The 15,242-nt window shown below is 38.3% G+C and overlaps 1 protein-coding gene across 3 annotated transcripts in view; it reads left to right on the top strand.

Moving 5' to 3' along the window:
- WWC3 (WWC family member 3) overlaps positions 1–15,242 on the top strand; it is a 99,532-nt gene that overhangs the window by 74,783 nt on the left and 9,507 nt on the right. Inside the window, exons 11-16 of one of the 3 annotated variants that reach the window (XM_039714284.1) lie at positions 303–877; positions 6,848–6,896; positions 7,727–7,801; positions 8,817–8,903; positions 11,205–11,397; positions 15,043–15,210. In XM_039714284.1, coding sequence (XP_039570218.1) covers positions 303–877; positions 6,848–6,896; positions 7,727–7,801; positions 8,817–8,903; positions 11,205–11,397; positions 15,043–15,210 — 1,147 coding nt within the window. Of the gene's footprint in view, positions 1–302; positions 878–6,847; positions 6,969–7,726; positions 7,802–8,816; positions 8,904–11,204; positions 11,398–15,042; positions 15,211–15,242 lie in introns of all 3 variants that reach the window. The other 2 variants (XM_039714283.1, XM_039714282.1) reach the window with 2 other exon arrangements.

Raw genomic sequence — 15,242 nt, 5'->3', positions numbered from 1 at the left:
AGCTGTTTACATGTTAGATGAATGAGTAGGCTCATCCTGCTCTTGGATGTTGTTGGACTGTTGTCTTCAGGCACTTAGCCCTGATCTGATTATCACGTGTACTGCTCCAGTCATGGCTGTGCTTGAGACTAGGGCAAGAGACATGAACTAGACTTTAAAAATCATCTTTCATCATGTCACTGTACTGAATACATGTAAAATTGCTTGTGTAATCTGGATTAGTGTTTTAATGTCTGCATTGGTAGTTCCGGTTATATTTGAAAGGGCATTTTTTGTGTTTTCTCTTTCTTTGCATGCCATAGTCTGTCAGCTAGCACCCTCACCATGTCCTCTGGCAGCAGCAGGGGATCCCTGGCCTCCAGTCGAGGATCCTTGGCCTCCAGCAGAGGCTCCCTCAGCTCAGTCAGCTTCACGGACATCTATGGCCTTCCCCAGTATGACAAATCAGACAGCGTTACAGACTACGGGCAGCATTTGCGCTTTGACATAATTCCCTTCGAGTCTCTCACCAAGGACGTGCCCTATGCTGATCCCATGGGACACTCGAATTTCAATAAGCAGCGGAGGTCCCTGGATACCCCGCAGTCCCTGGCATCGCTGTCATCGCGGTCCTCCTTGTCATCATTGTCTCCTCCGAGCTCGCCTCTGGACACCCCGTTTCTCTCTGCATCACGAGATTCTCCATTGGCTCAGATGTCAGAAGGATTTGAGGAGATTGCAGGCATGGGAGCCCTGGAAATGCTCAGGGCTCAGAGCACAGCCTTGGGTGACGATGATGCACAAGGCACGAGCTCATCTCAGACGTCTGCTTACCCTCTGGACAATGAAGGGCTGCGAGAAATGGGACCACACCTGACCGCTGTCCAAACTGGTGGAGGTGAGTTTATGGATATTAGTATTTTGCCACATTGTCTTAGAAAATGTCAGCATGCTGGCGCAATAGATTGTTCCTGAGTTAGGCTAATTTTACTACCATCAGGTAAAAATTGGATGGGTAGGTGTTATCTGTTCAAAGCCCGACCAAAACACAGAAAAATCCCCCAAACCCAAACTCTGGTTTTAGGGCAAAGACGTGCAAGAATAGAGAAATCCTTGTCAATAGATCTTAAAACAGCTGTGAATTGACTGGAAGAAAGGAAATGGCATATAGACTTTTATTGGTTGTGTAGCCTTTCAAGGACCTAGCAAGAATGAATAAAGTATTAGTAAGAAAAAGTATAGGTTAGTTACTTCTGAGGCCCCCAGTTGTGCTGATGTTGCCTTTATTCTGATAACGGAAAGCAACACAAACCCAGGAGAGACAGGAAATAATCAACAGCTACCCCCTACAAAAAAAACCCCCGAACACAAAACATGAGGTGATGCTTCTGAAGGCTGGCTGACTACATGCTGAACTTGTACATATTCCAGCCCAGGTTCCCTTGTCCAAGCTCTGTGATGGAGCAGGAGCCTCGGTGGCATGGCTGTAATGAGTGCACAGTGCACTCATGAATAGATGCTTCATCAGCAAAGGAGTATCTGTTGTAGGGGATGTGTGAGATGTTGAGCATCTGCTTGGCTGGTTGTCGCTGAGCACCTCTGTGTGCTCTGACGGCAGAGGGGTGATGGGTGCAGCTAGCACAGCACATGCACTGTTGACTTTTCCTTTCCTGCTGGTCTGTCAAATTGAGGGACTTGCTTTAGCTTGCCTTGGCAGAAGCTTCTGAAAGCACTACAAGTTGAGAAACATAAATTAGAGAAATCAAAAGAGGAAATAGAAAACTTTTGAAAAAATGAAACAAAATTAAAAGCCTGATCATACAGGCACATGACAAATTTATTTTCATGTTTTGACCAACCAAATGAAGAACTGCTCTTTATATGACAAAGATAATAATGGTTAACATTTTTGTATGTTGACTTGCTTGTTTTTTTAATAATACCATACTAGTAGAGAAAGGTTTTTAGAGTTTAGTTTAATATTAAATTTTGTGAATCCCATCCCATTTCTATATCCAGAATTCCATGTTAGCATTGTGTAGAATGTTGCATTCAGGACTCATGATGTCAGGAATAATATGAACTATAACCGGAGAATGGATCATATTATCCTACCAAAATCTTACTTGGCAAGTGATAATACAAAGGAACATTAATGGTATTTTACAGAAAGCCTTTCAGGTTTTCATTTTAAAAAAGAAAACATTGCCACAGTGCTAAAATGCCTGTATTGTTCAAAAGCATGAGTCTAGACTTAACCTACTTTCCTTAATGCAGCTAGCACTGCCAGAAGATTCTGCAGCAGAACTTACTTTTACTAGCTGTAAACATTTCTAGTGCCCATATTGTAGCTTTCAGACCAAAATAAACAGAATTCCAGAGACCAGCATGAAAACTTGTGCTTAAATTAGTGCTGTGAAGAGGCTTCCTGAGGCTTTCTTTAAACCTCAAATCAGACCACAGCATGTCTTCACCCATTGTGGTAAGTGAAAGTATCTAAGTAGTTCATTTATAGCTTGTGTGTGTTTCCTAGAAGTGAAGGCCTAGTGTGAGGGCCTAGGCAGCAATACAGGATGGAGGGCAGCTTCCAGCTTTGATTTTCCTTTTCTCAGTTCTCTGCTGTGTTTCTACACGTTTCACATTTGTCTGAAAACCTCTGTGCTTAATCTGCTGTCAGTGCTGGGGTGTCCAGCTCCTAGCCCAGAGGTTGCAGCTTTTCTCTATGTACAGAGTATTTTGTGTTGCTTTTTGAGGAAGAACGTATAGATAAAAGGTAGCCAGGCTGCCTTCTTATGAGACTTTTATTTTTAATATTTGCATTTGGAAGCAATTACTTAAAAAAATTTAACCATTCTGATTTTTGCCTGCTTTGAGTTCCACATTCACTAGCTGGTGGTTTGGAATTGTAATGCAGTTGTTTGCAAGTAGCAGTTGGAAGTTTTGAAAGTATTTTGGTTTTTTACTCTTTTCCTGGAAGAATTGGATGGAGCATCCAGCTTGTATGCCAGAGCTGGGGGCTGGCAGATGCTGGGGTTTTGGGTTTCTGTGAGGTACCATGCAGTGTACCCTGCTGCTGCCCCCCGATGGCCTGGCAGCAGAATGCTGTGCTGCAAAAACAGGTCCTGGTTCCCACAAACCTTTGCCTGCTCCTTCACTAGGCAAAGCATGAGGTAATTTTGGTAATTTGCAAATAATGGAGGCTGGGAGGGTTAGCACTGAATAAACTGCATGAACTTTGCACTGATGCAGCACTTGAGCAAGGGGTTCTTCAGGATCTGCAATTTTGATGTTCAGTTGCTGATCTGCTGTTTTATTGTTCTGCATCTGTCACAGGGTCACATTGTGAAATAAGTTTTCATGTGTGAATAGAGGGAATATGCTTGATAAGTTAAATCCATCATATTTATAAAGCTGGGAGTGGGAGGAAACATGTTAATAAAATATTGGGCTTGAATATCTTCATTATTGCTTCTATACACCAAATCTTTCAAATGCTAAATTTCTTTTAATTCCTAAATAATCTCTTGTTTATAAAATATGGTCAAAAATCTAAAGGGTGATTTGTCACTGTATGTTTTTTGTCTTGTTTCTCATGCGGCACAACAGAAAAATTCACTGTAAGTGAACCTGAAATTTCTTATTGTGTGTTTTTCTGTGTGATGTGTTGGTTGTTTTCTTTTGGGGTGGGTTGTTTTGATTTGTTTGGGTTTTTTTTTGGAGTTGCATGAGAAGAAACAGGAGATTCTGCTACATTTGGTTTTGTTTGATATTTTGCTGTATCTGTTTAATCATTATGGCATACTTAATATTCTTGCTATGTCAACTAAATAACACATTCACATCTGTAGTTAAATTCCTGGGAAAGGCGTTCTTTGACCTTCAGCTTTATTATATAATAGTAGTGTCTGACAGCCTTATGGTAGGTAGGATCTGGTTTTGCCTCAGATTAGTTTTTATGAGAGTGTTCTGCTCTTTTATTATTGCATTTTGAGCTGACATGCAGTATTTCTAGTCACCTAAGCTTGTGAAACATGCTCGAGATTTATTTATGTGATTTCTTAGCAAATGAAAGTTTGGACAGCAAAATTTGCTTTGAAGTTCACTTTTTCAACTAATGACAATGAGAATGTTCTTTCATTCAGGGCTGTCTTATATTTATTAAGGTTTGGCACCCAGTAGTTCTGGAAAATCATATATATTGTTTATTGATTTTGTTATTTAAATGAGAAAATGTAAGGTAATGGTCTGTCTTAGAAACATAATTTTTAAACAATCCCTTAGCTTCCAGCATTGCAAAGACTGTGCTAAACTTTTTTCTTAAACCAAAATTTGGTGTGTCTTTGATCTTGACCAATTTTTCTTGCTGATTTTTATGCCCCCCCCCCCCAATCCCCTCTCCAAGTCAAGGGAATGTTCTGGTGTTTGCATCTCTCCCAAATTTGCTGCAATTGTCCAGAGCTGCAGACAGTGAGCAAATCACTGTCAAGTTACAAGGGAATGTTCTGGTGTTTGCATCTCTCCCAAATTTGCTGCAGTTGTCCAGAGGTTATTGAATGCTTCCGTGGCCTGCAGACAGTGAGCAAATCACTGTCAAGTTACAACATTGTTGTAATGTGTCAGCTTTTCATTTTATTATACTGGTGCTTGATGCCAGCTTTTCCTTCCAGCCAAACTGGGAACATGAGCCTCCCAAGGACAGAGTCCACAAGATCTTTCCTCTGCTACGTTTATACAAAGTGTTCATGTAGGGGTGAGCCAAGGGCTTATTTGCAAAAAGAAGTCATTCTAGTATAACTTGTTGAAATTAGTACAGAAATTATAGAAGCACTTCTAAAACAATTATACACTTTCGTGAAGTTCAACTTCTTTCAAGTGATATAAAATTTTGGAGACACTTTTAATATGTAGGTGTCTCTACAGATTGCTAGTTCTTCATTATTGTTATGATTCTTTAGGCTCACCAAATCTAAAGTCCTTGGAAAAAAAAAAAAGAAAAAAAAAGGAAAAAGCGAAACCAATCAAGCAAACAAAAAACCACAATCAAAACAACCCACAAACCCACCACTTTTGTCAAGTGATACAGAGAACAGCATGGTTCAAATACAGTTTTTTGCTTTCTGTGTGCTCACTTGAGCTTGGCTCTCAGTTGTGGTGAGGATGTCATGAGTAGCACTGCACAATGTGTGATGTACAAGAAGGGTGGGATGGGGAGGAGTGGTGGTTCCTTCCCTGGGTGTAGAGGCAAGTACAGGTTGGGCTGTTCCTATCCAGCAAATAAATTTCCTGAATACCTAAAGCTGACTAAATCCTTCATTGAATTTGGAGGAGAGGTCCATAGGGCTACTTAGGAATCCAAAGGACAGAGAACTGGTGCTGCTGATATATAGGAGCTTTAGCTCCAGACAGGACTGGGTGATTTTTGTAACACCTTTGGTAACACGGTGCAGTTAGTGGCTTAATAACAGAAATGTATCTTGGGCTGGCACAGAACCTGCTGGGCTTGGTGCATCTTCTCTGCCAGTTCCACAGTGGGTTAAAGCTGACCTTAGCCACAGAGCAGTGTGGTTGTGTTGATCTGGAGGACTTTTGCCAAGTTCTCCTGTCCTGATGTCGTGTCCTGGTGGTGCTTGGGTGGGATGTGAGGTGGGTACCGTGCAGGAGGGTGGCTCATGACAATGTGCAACAGAGGTGCTTCACAAGTTGTTGCTTTGAGTAAAACATGTTTCATCCCTTGTTGGGGCTGTAAGCTGTAAATGTCAGCTGGTGCTTGTCTCCCATGCACTGTGCTACTGTCACTCTGCTGGAACTGTCAATGCTTCCATGCTGTCTTAAGTTTGTAAGCATGAGCAGAAGCAAATAAAATGCTTTCCCCACTTTTGAAGTGCCATCTCTTTACCATTGCTTTCCTGCTTTGAGGACAGTCATTGAATCTTAAGCAAAAGACGGCAAAAGTTCTTCTTTGCACAGTGAAGATACTGCACTGCACAAGTCTGTTTAGTGGTTTTCTCTAGGACTCAAAGGAAAAGAACCTCAAGCTAGGAGATCTTGTTAAAGTGTTGAAGCCTTTTCTGTGCAGTTCTTGAACGTTACTGCTTGTGCACGTACTTTAAAGGATCGGTAGCTGCTATGCCTACTTGCCTGTGCCAAACCCAGTGTATAACATAATTTTGTTGGTACACTTAAAACATGAAAGTGATTGCTGAGTTGCTGTTTATTGTGTGGCTGGTGATTCAGGGAAGAGTGGCAAAGAAGGTTGAACATTGCTTCCTCCTTCCCCCGGTCACTTTTCAAAGTAATTCACCAAGAATTTGAAAAAAACCAGTGGTCTGAGTGAGCTGGAAAACACTGGTTCTTTTTGATAATGCTTCTCAGACTGTAAATAAAAGCTGCTATTATGTGATGGTATAAACAGTATGCTTTGAGACCTTGTATAAGGAAACAAATGAGAACAAAACCTCACATTGTGTTATCAGATAACTTCAAAAAAGAATTAGTCTCTATGTTTGTTTTCTACCTATTGTATATTCAGTAGGTAAATCTGAAAAGCTTAGGATATCATGTGTACATATGTGAATTAATGTAAGTCTTCCTTTAGGAAGGAATTACTCTACCAGAAAAATATTTAGTAACAATACAATTGGTTTATACTTAGTCTTGTCACAGAGCAATTAGCCACAAACTTCCTTCCTTAATTCTCCCACAGAAAATCTCCAGCCAATCCTATTCTAGGCTTTTAAGTTAGAAGAAAAATCAGTGAATTGCATTTGTACTGTTTTGCTGCTAGCTTTGATACAATAAATGTTTCTTGTTTAATTTTGAAGAAGTTGCCTTGAGCTGATGTTGTTCTCCCTTTTTTCTTCCATGGCAGCTGTAACTCTGCGAGGAGACAGCGGCAGAAGATCGGAGAGGAGAGCCAGGCGAGTTTCAGCATGTCTCTCAGATCATTCACTGGCTAGTGACAGTGGCGTGTTTGAAGCTTTAAGCAAAAGGTCAGGTGTATAAATGCATAGTAAGCTGGAAATATTCCTGTTCTGCCACACGGCCCAAAAGAATTAGTTGTGAATTTATGTGTAGGCTTTTAAAATTGCTACTTATTAGTAACATGAAACTACTAGATGGCATGTTTTAAAGGAAAGAAGATTTTACATGCAGTCCACTGTCATCTTCAAGTGCCAAGTCCCTTTTGCTTTTTTCTCTCTGACATTTTAACATTGTGTCTCCCTTGAAAGATAGTTTTCTCATCCTGTTAGTCATAGATCAGTAATTTTATTTCAACCATCTGTAATAAAATGAAATTATACAGAGTGTGATTTACAATTCTGAATATCATGTGATAAAAGTAGAACTTCAAGGAAGAAATAGACAAGCTTCAAAAGCCAAAAAATATGTAGGTTGACCAAGTGATTGAAGGATGTAGAAAGACATTACTTAATACAACTGTTTTAACACAGGAAGCAGTAACTGGGAAGAAGATAAGGTTTGGAGGATGCTAAAGAGAAATGGAAGACCAAATAAATACTAAAATAACCTAAATATTTTGAAAGACTGTTTCTAAAACCTCAGTTTTTACAATTGTGAATTACTACTACTGTATGTTTTTGTATAGATGTCTCAATTCCTTCTATATTACCAGTCCCTCCTGTATTGCCAAATAATTGCTTATATCTACAAATCACAGAATAAATGTTAGTTCATTATTTAGAAGCTTAGGTCACTGTGTGGTTTACTGTACTTTCTGTTCCTGCAGGAATGAAGATCTGGAAGAGCCTGTTTATGGTGATGTTGCCAATAATGAAGAACCACAAATACATGTTGGATTTCTGTGAGTAATTACTCCTCTTTCTCCCTATCAACTCTACAGGAATTGCTCACTACTTTTCTTGCTTATGATTTTTGGCTTTTTAATAAACTAAGTCATGGTGGGAGTTTATAAGAAGTTTCTGAACTGAAAGCCCAAGTTCAGTGGTTGTACAGATTAGTCAGTCACATGCCACTTGGTGGTGGGGATATGGCTTAACCAAAATTCGTTCAGTGTTCTTTCAGTGCTGACTGATAAAAGGGCCTTCGTTACTTCTTTCAGTAGCATTTATTTTAATTGTCTGGGCCATAAATGTGGGTATGGGTAGAGGGATATGTCTCTGTAAGCGAGACCTTTTTATGCCAAATAAAGGAGTATTACCTTAGGAGAATCACAGGTGAAGAGACACAAATGCAGCACAGTCCCGGCTGTACAATACATCTTTGAAACCCTGTGCCTATGGCATGCTGTTGTTGGTAGTGAGAGTAGCCTGGGGAAGAACAGACTACTGTCATACAAGACAGGATATCATATCTTACATGATATGATTCTCCAGAATCCTTTCTGCCCCATGGAAACTAATTCCTAAGATTGGAAGTTTTTAAAATATCAACCAAGTTTGTTAGTGGAATTTCAAAATCTTTGCTGATGTGAAAGAGTGAATTTTAAAATTTGTTTTCAATAGCCCATGAAAATAATGCAGATGGATTTGTCTAATGTAGCTGATATGTTGTTACACATGCACACACACAAATGGAAATGGTGTAATTGTTTAAAGTGAAGAAGGTACTTGTTAAAACCTGTTTGCTGTCAAGAGGCATATGAAGGCCACTTGTTAATTTCAAGCTGAATAATATTTAATTCACTTAGTTCTCTTAACTTTGTTACTGTAGCTAATGCTCTTGATTGAAATTGATTTGTGCAAGAAATTTGTTTAACAAAATGTGCTTTTCATTCTTTAAATCTGTTTAGTCTTCATCTGTATTTTTTAAGCAAATTATCAATAATTGGTGACTAACACAGAAAATTTATTTTCCAGGCATGACAGTGGAAGTGAATGTCTGCTAGTCCATGTATTACAGCTGAAGAACTTCACTAGTCTGGTTGTAAAAGAAAACTGCAAAATGTAAGCTTAAATTTCACCCAGAGTGGTCATTGTTTTATGCTGCAGTTATAAATACCATAGATTTATTTGGCTTCATTGAAAATGGAGCCATTTCTGGAGAAGATGGTATGTCTTAATTTCCTTGAGGAAATTCCCTTTTATACAACTTATGTCACAATATTCAGGTAACAAGTGTAGTCTCTGTGTTCTTTCACGTTTATTATGCAGAGGAAAGTTTTTTTTCAAAAATATCTGTGATATTACAGAGTAAGCTTAGTGTATTTTTCTCAATACATGTGGCAACATCTGTAGGAGGTCTACCTTGCCTTTTATCTTTAAAAAAGAAAACCACACTAGAAAACATCTAACAACAACAAAGGATCTCCAGGCTTTTGTGGCCTGTACAGCTCTCCTTAAGTATCCATGAAAGACCTTCTGATAACACAAGTACTAGCTGAGAATCAGTATAAAAGATAGAATTTTTTAACCTCTGACAGCTTGTGCTACTTTTTCAAATTTTGTATCACATATAGAACATAGCTTAGTTTATTTTAATAAATGTTTCTTAAATAATCAGTGTTGTCATAAAACACTGTTTTGTTTGGAGATATGTATCTTAGCATATTTTAAAGAAATTAATGTAAAACATGTAAAAATTGTCGATCTTTATCTCTGGGAGAGGTTGTTTGAAAGCAGGAAAATGGAGATATGATTATATTGTATTGTAAAATAAGTAATTTGGAGGGAGGTGTTAAATTCAAATACATCTCCCTGAATGAATTGTTGTTTGTGGAGAACTTTACCTTGCTAACTCTGCAAAACTGCAATGGAAATTTTTCATGCAGGTTAGGACATTAGTGTTGGGTTTTTGCTCTGTTTCAGTGTGAGTGCAAGGGCCCATGATAGGGATAAATGTGAGTATTGTGTATTACTCAGCCATGATGCCTTGTCATCAGAAAAAGAAATAAGCATCATCTGAAGAAGATAATAGAGTCACCAAAGTAAAAAGTTAGTCCAGGGGGTTTGTTAGACATTGTCATCAAAGCAACCAGCTATCTAAATGACTCAAAATGCAGTTTCGTTCTTCATCCTTCTCAACCCTACCTTTGCTGGAATCAAGAAGTTGCCTTGCTGCAGGGTGAAGTGATTAGTCTAGTCAAAAAGTTAGTTTCTATTACCAGAAGGCAGAAGAAGCTTTTATCCAGTTTAATAAACTCCTCTGTGCACCTGTACATTGATTGGATTAGGTGCTGCAGTAGCTGGGGAGAAGTTTGCCTGCAGCAGCCAGTGAGCAGATGAGCTGGATCTCTGCCTTTATACAGGACAAGAATTTGTTTAACTGATGCTCCACAATAACTGTGAGGTAGTTACACCATAAAGAGCTCTTCCAATTGTCCTGTAACCATTTATTTGCCTGCCAGTGTCAGCCCCTCTTTGGTGGTGGCATAGTAGGAGTTCCTGCAGCCATGTAGTCTACTTGAGTGAATCTGAGCTGGTTTTTTTAATCCTGAAGGCTTTGTGGGGTTTTAGCTAGGTTAAATTTTTAACCCAGATAAATTTTCTAATCTGGATCATGACACAGTTGCATGAAACTGTTTGCTGGCATGAGGAAAAGAGTGGGATATTGCAGGGGCTTGGAAAGCAGTCAGGACAGGGAGAACATGGAAACAATTCTCTAAGTAGCTGTGCTGCTTATGCTGTCAGATGAAAATGGTTGTTGATTTTGTTTTTGGCTTGGAGTCTTAAATGATATGGTACTACATATTTGAATTTGTCTTTAGAGACTGTTGATAGATGCAGTGACTGCAGATTTCTTTTGCCATCTGAATTTCTTAATTTCTTAAGGAGGGGAATAGGTTGCTTAGTGGGTGGAAGAAAGAAATGGATTGGTGGCACTGACGGGACAATTCAATTGCCTAAACATAGGCATGTGTTTCCATTTGAAATAGCACAGCACAGCACCTGGCCTCCAGCTGCTGCTGCTCAGAGGGAGGCTCTCTGTAGCTCTTCCATAGGTTCTCTTATAATTGCTAGCTTGTTTTAGATGCCTTGGATACCTCAGTGCAGCTCAAGTGCCACTTGGTGCCTCTGCTTAAGCACCAAGTTAAAAAAAAAAGTATTTGTTAAAAAATACAGCATTTTGAGACCAGCTCTGCAGATCTTCTGTATTAGAATGCAAAGTAAATTCTGGTGATGAGGACATCTCAAGGCAGTTTCTTAATGCAGAAGTTCCACTGATATTTATGCTTAGCTTGATTTTGAGAAATGCAAAATGGCTGTCTCTGTCTGAATTGTGCTATTTGTCTATTTTGCTGTTCCCAGTCATGTGAGAGTTTATTTGCCACCGCTTGAGTCAGGCACACCAACCACTTACTGCTCAAGAGCTTTGGAATTCCAAACTCCGTTAATATTTAATGAAGTGTTCCAAATCCCCATGCACTCAAGTGTTTTGAAATTAAAATCACTGCAGCTGTATATCTGTTCAGTTGATCATCAGCAACAAGAAGAACTATTGGTAAGTGGTTCTGTTTCTTAAAAGCCATGTGGTATGAGAAACTAAAGTTACCTGAGGAATTATTTTTTAAGATTAAAAAGAAAACCTAATCTTTCCATAAGAAGTTCTGATAGAGTTACATGTTAATGTGTCCATTTGTTCACAGGTATATGTATAGTTCTGTAAATAAAGAGGTGAGATTTTAAAAAACACTTCATCTGACAGCTTTTAGATTACAGTTTCCTCAAGACCTAGGTTTCTGCATGATACTATAATGCCTGTGTGAGGAATCTGTACTATTCAGACAGGTTCCCTCTCAAAAAATAACATATACAGACACCTTGTTATTGTATATCATCGGGTGAAGAGGACTGCTATTCCATCAGCCTTAACTTTGTTGTAGGATAATAGTGGCCCTAGAACAGTTCTGTTACTTCAGACTTTACTTTAAACTGATTGAGATATCATGTGCTAACTTCCAGTGTGTTAAATGTTAGCTTCACTTAGCTGTTGTGAAATACAAATATGCATAACTAAATCTGCCTTGGGGCTGATGCCATATGTATTTTGAAGTGAGTGGGCTGTCCTTGCAGTATGGGGTTTGAATGAGTTAGTGAGAAAAAAACTTTTAAGCCTATCAAAGTAGTTAAGAGGTATAGGCATCTCACTGTCATGCTGGGCTGTGGATAAGAGGTGTTTATTTGAGCAAATCTGGTCAAGAATGTGTGTTTGTTAATCCACCTTTAAATCTAAGTAGCATCTCATATAAACAGGGGTCTTAATGTTGATAGAAATGGACCCCAGGTCTTGTCTGCACTAGAAAGTTTTGTCTACAATATAATTAAAGAGAAATCATCTCAAGAACAGGCTGGATATATTGGTGTAAAATGCTTTATACTGGTATATCCTGTTCCTCTGGGAAGCTAAATTGCTGTTGAAGTGTAAGGTATCTTGCTATTGAAACAAATGATTTTATGTTTAGGGTGCTTTTATTCTAACTGCTGTTATTGACTTGACAAAAAAAAAATAGGCCTTCAGGTTATCTTGGTAGGGATTTTTTCTCTTTCATGGTCTTCAGCTGGTTATGTCAGAAGTGTCTCTCAACAGTAATTGGTAATAAAGTTTAAGGCAATTTAACAATACTGCTCAAAAATAGAGAAACAATGCCAGTTTCTTCAGATAAGTGCATTGAAGTATTTGAACATCATGATAATTGTTTTCTTCAGCTGTAATTTGAGAAGGAGCATTTTCTCACATTGAGACATCATTTGCTACTTCTCTTTGGAACTGCTGTTATGGTGCCTGTCAACAAGGCCTCTGTCTTTCAAGATGCCTTCCGCTGGGATTACAGTTTTTCTCATCTATTTAATAATGCGTATATGTCTCAAATTCTTAATGACTGCTTTTCAATTAGGTTATGCCAGTGTAATATTTTCCTAAGTGCAAAAGCCAGACTGGAGTTTATCCTAATTTATGTATATCCTTGTACCTAACAGGAAAAAAAAATCTGGAAAATAGTTCTGTTATAAATAAATAAATATACTACACTTGTGGGGGTGGTCTTCCCATTTCCTCAACCTTTTACTTTTATGTCTTCCATGGCTGAAAGATCTTTTTCTGTCTTAAGTTGGTTTATTTCTTCCCTGGTGGCCTTGTCAGTGCTGACATAAGAGAATTGTTATTTTCCATGATTAGCATATATAGTTCATGTTAAAACATAAAAGAAGTATGAGTGCTTTTCTTGCAATCACCTGGCATTGCTGCTTCACTCCCAGTTTCTCATCTTTTACAGCCCTGACCAGTTATTCCCTGTGTCTTAATTTCTGTGATTTCTTCTTGAGTATGACTTTTTTTTGCATTTTTGTTATAATTTTGGAACATATCTCCCATTTTTAGCATGATTTTAAAATCCTGATTGTTTTCTAATAAAGAGACATTGTCTGTCAGACATCACAGAGCTATTCATAAATACTTCTACTGTTCTGCCATCCAGGTTGTTAACAAATTCATCAGAACAGGCATGTGGTACACCTCTAGCAGACCCACCTTGGTTTCTTCATCCTTTTGAGTAAGCTCCAAATCTTGAGGTAGACATGCAATATTAATTAGTCCTTTCAGTACTGATAATTCTTAATTGAGTTTGATGGTGATTTTCTACTCACCAGCATTCAATCACCCAGGAATTACTGACTCCATTTGTAGAGGCAGCTTCTTTGGCAGACTTGCTTAGCTGCCTAACAAATGCAGTGCATAGGGCAGTGTCAGGTGTCTTAAGAGTTAGCCCATGCTTCTTCCAATACTGCTGGCAGGAAAACAGTATTACTCTCTACCTTCTAAACTAAACTCAGTGTGTCTTAAACATTTTCCAACTCTGATGAAAAAGTGTGAGTGTTTGATACACATTTACATCTTCCACTGCATCAGAGCAAGTAGATAATTACAAGACATCTGTGTTACACATACAGAAACAGGAAGAGGCATCTCTGTAGCCTATATTGACATGAAGTGACTTTCTCAGTAACATGCAGTATCCCCATGTCGCATTATTTTGTTATGCTATTGTCCTCTGTGCACCTGTTTAAACAGAGCCCCAGGGAACATTTGTCTTGGAAAAACAATGCAATGATTTATTTTTTTAATTATTGTTTTCTACTTAACTGTTTCTCTACCTGCTTAAAGTTGAATGTACATTCTGTCTACATTTCCTACTGCCTTTGTTGTTAGAATCATTGTATACAGTTACTTGATTTATGAGATATGAAAGCCATTTTTACAGGACTTTTCCAGTGATACAAAAGAAGACATTTTTAGCATGTGGCTCATAAGCATGGAAACAGCTTATGCTATTGCTGCAGAGATAGCCAGGGAAACAAAAAGCAGTACCTAAAGGCTGACTAATATAATTGGTAGGTCCAGCTAGTGAACTGATTGAAAAAACCAAATAAATAAAGTAGGCAGCATGGATTTGTTCGCAGCTGATTTTCAATTTGGTGAACACCACTGAGAAATTTCATACATGAACTCTCTCTAATGAAGTAGGCTACTTCAAAGTTTGAAGTACTTTTAGTGAGAAGCCTCCATTAAAACTATTTTTACCTGAATCTGGGAAATGCAAGGATGGCCTGGAAAGTAGAAAAATGGCTTTATAGCCCATTTGACTACCTTTTAACATAAATAGGCAGGGGAAAAAAAATTGTTTACACAACGTTTTTATTTCCATTTGAAAAATACCTCTGAGGGCCAGAGAATGGAAGGGTATCAGAATACAGTTATCTCAAAAGCCCCTGAAATTAAAGTAACATTATTAAAGTTATATTAATTTAAGCAAATATAGAAATCAGGTACGTAGTTGGGAAGGTTTTGAAAATAAAATATTAATAGCTAACAGATGTCAGTTATATTTGTCAGTCATACAAATTTTATTTTTCAACTTGAAAAAAAATTACTATCTACTCCAATTCTTCCTAGTAGTATAGAAGAGGCAATAAATTCAGAATCTTAAACATCATAACAGAACAGAACAAAGCTGTCTTTTTTAAGTGACAGTAGTATTTGGTGAAGTGGGAGTTTTACACTGTGAGTAAAATACTCTTCAAGTGAGAAGGTGTCTATCCTGCAGAGTATATGTATCTTAATGTGGTCAATGCTTTTTTTTTTTTTTCATAGGGCATTGCTCAGATAAATCTGACTGATGCAGAGAGTTCTGGTGAGATGCAGCTTCACTGGTACCCTGTTCAGATCTTCACGGGTTCAGAGCCCCAGAGAGCAAAGACCAAAAACCAATGCGAAGACAGTATTCCTCAGTCTTCTGGAAATGTAACTACAGTTAAAACAGTATGGCTCTAAAAAAGTGATTTGTTTACTTT

Source organism: Passer montanus, unplaced genomic scaffold, assembly GCF_014805655.1.
Source record: "Passer montanus isolate IOZ18808 unplaced genomic scaffold, ASM1480565v1 scaffold3, whole genome shotgun sequence".
NCBI classification, from domain to species: domain Eukaryota; kingdom Metazoa; phylum Chordata; class Aves; order Passeriformes; family Passeridae; genus Passer; species Passer montanus.
This window is presented reverse-complemented; position numbering and strand designations above follow the sequence as displayed.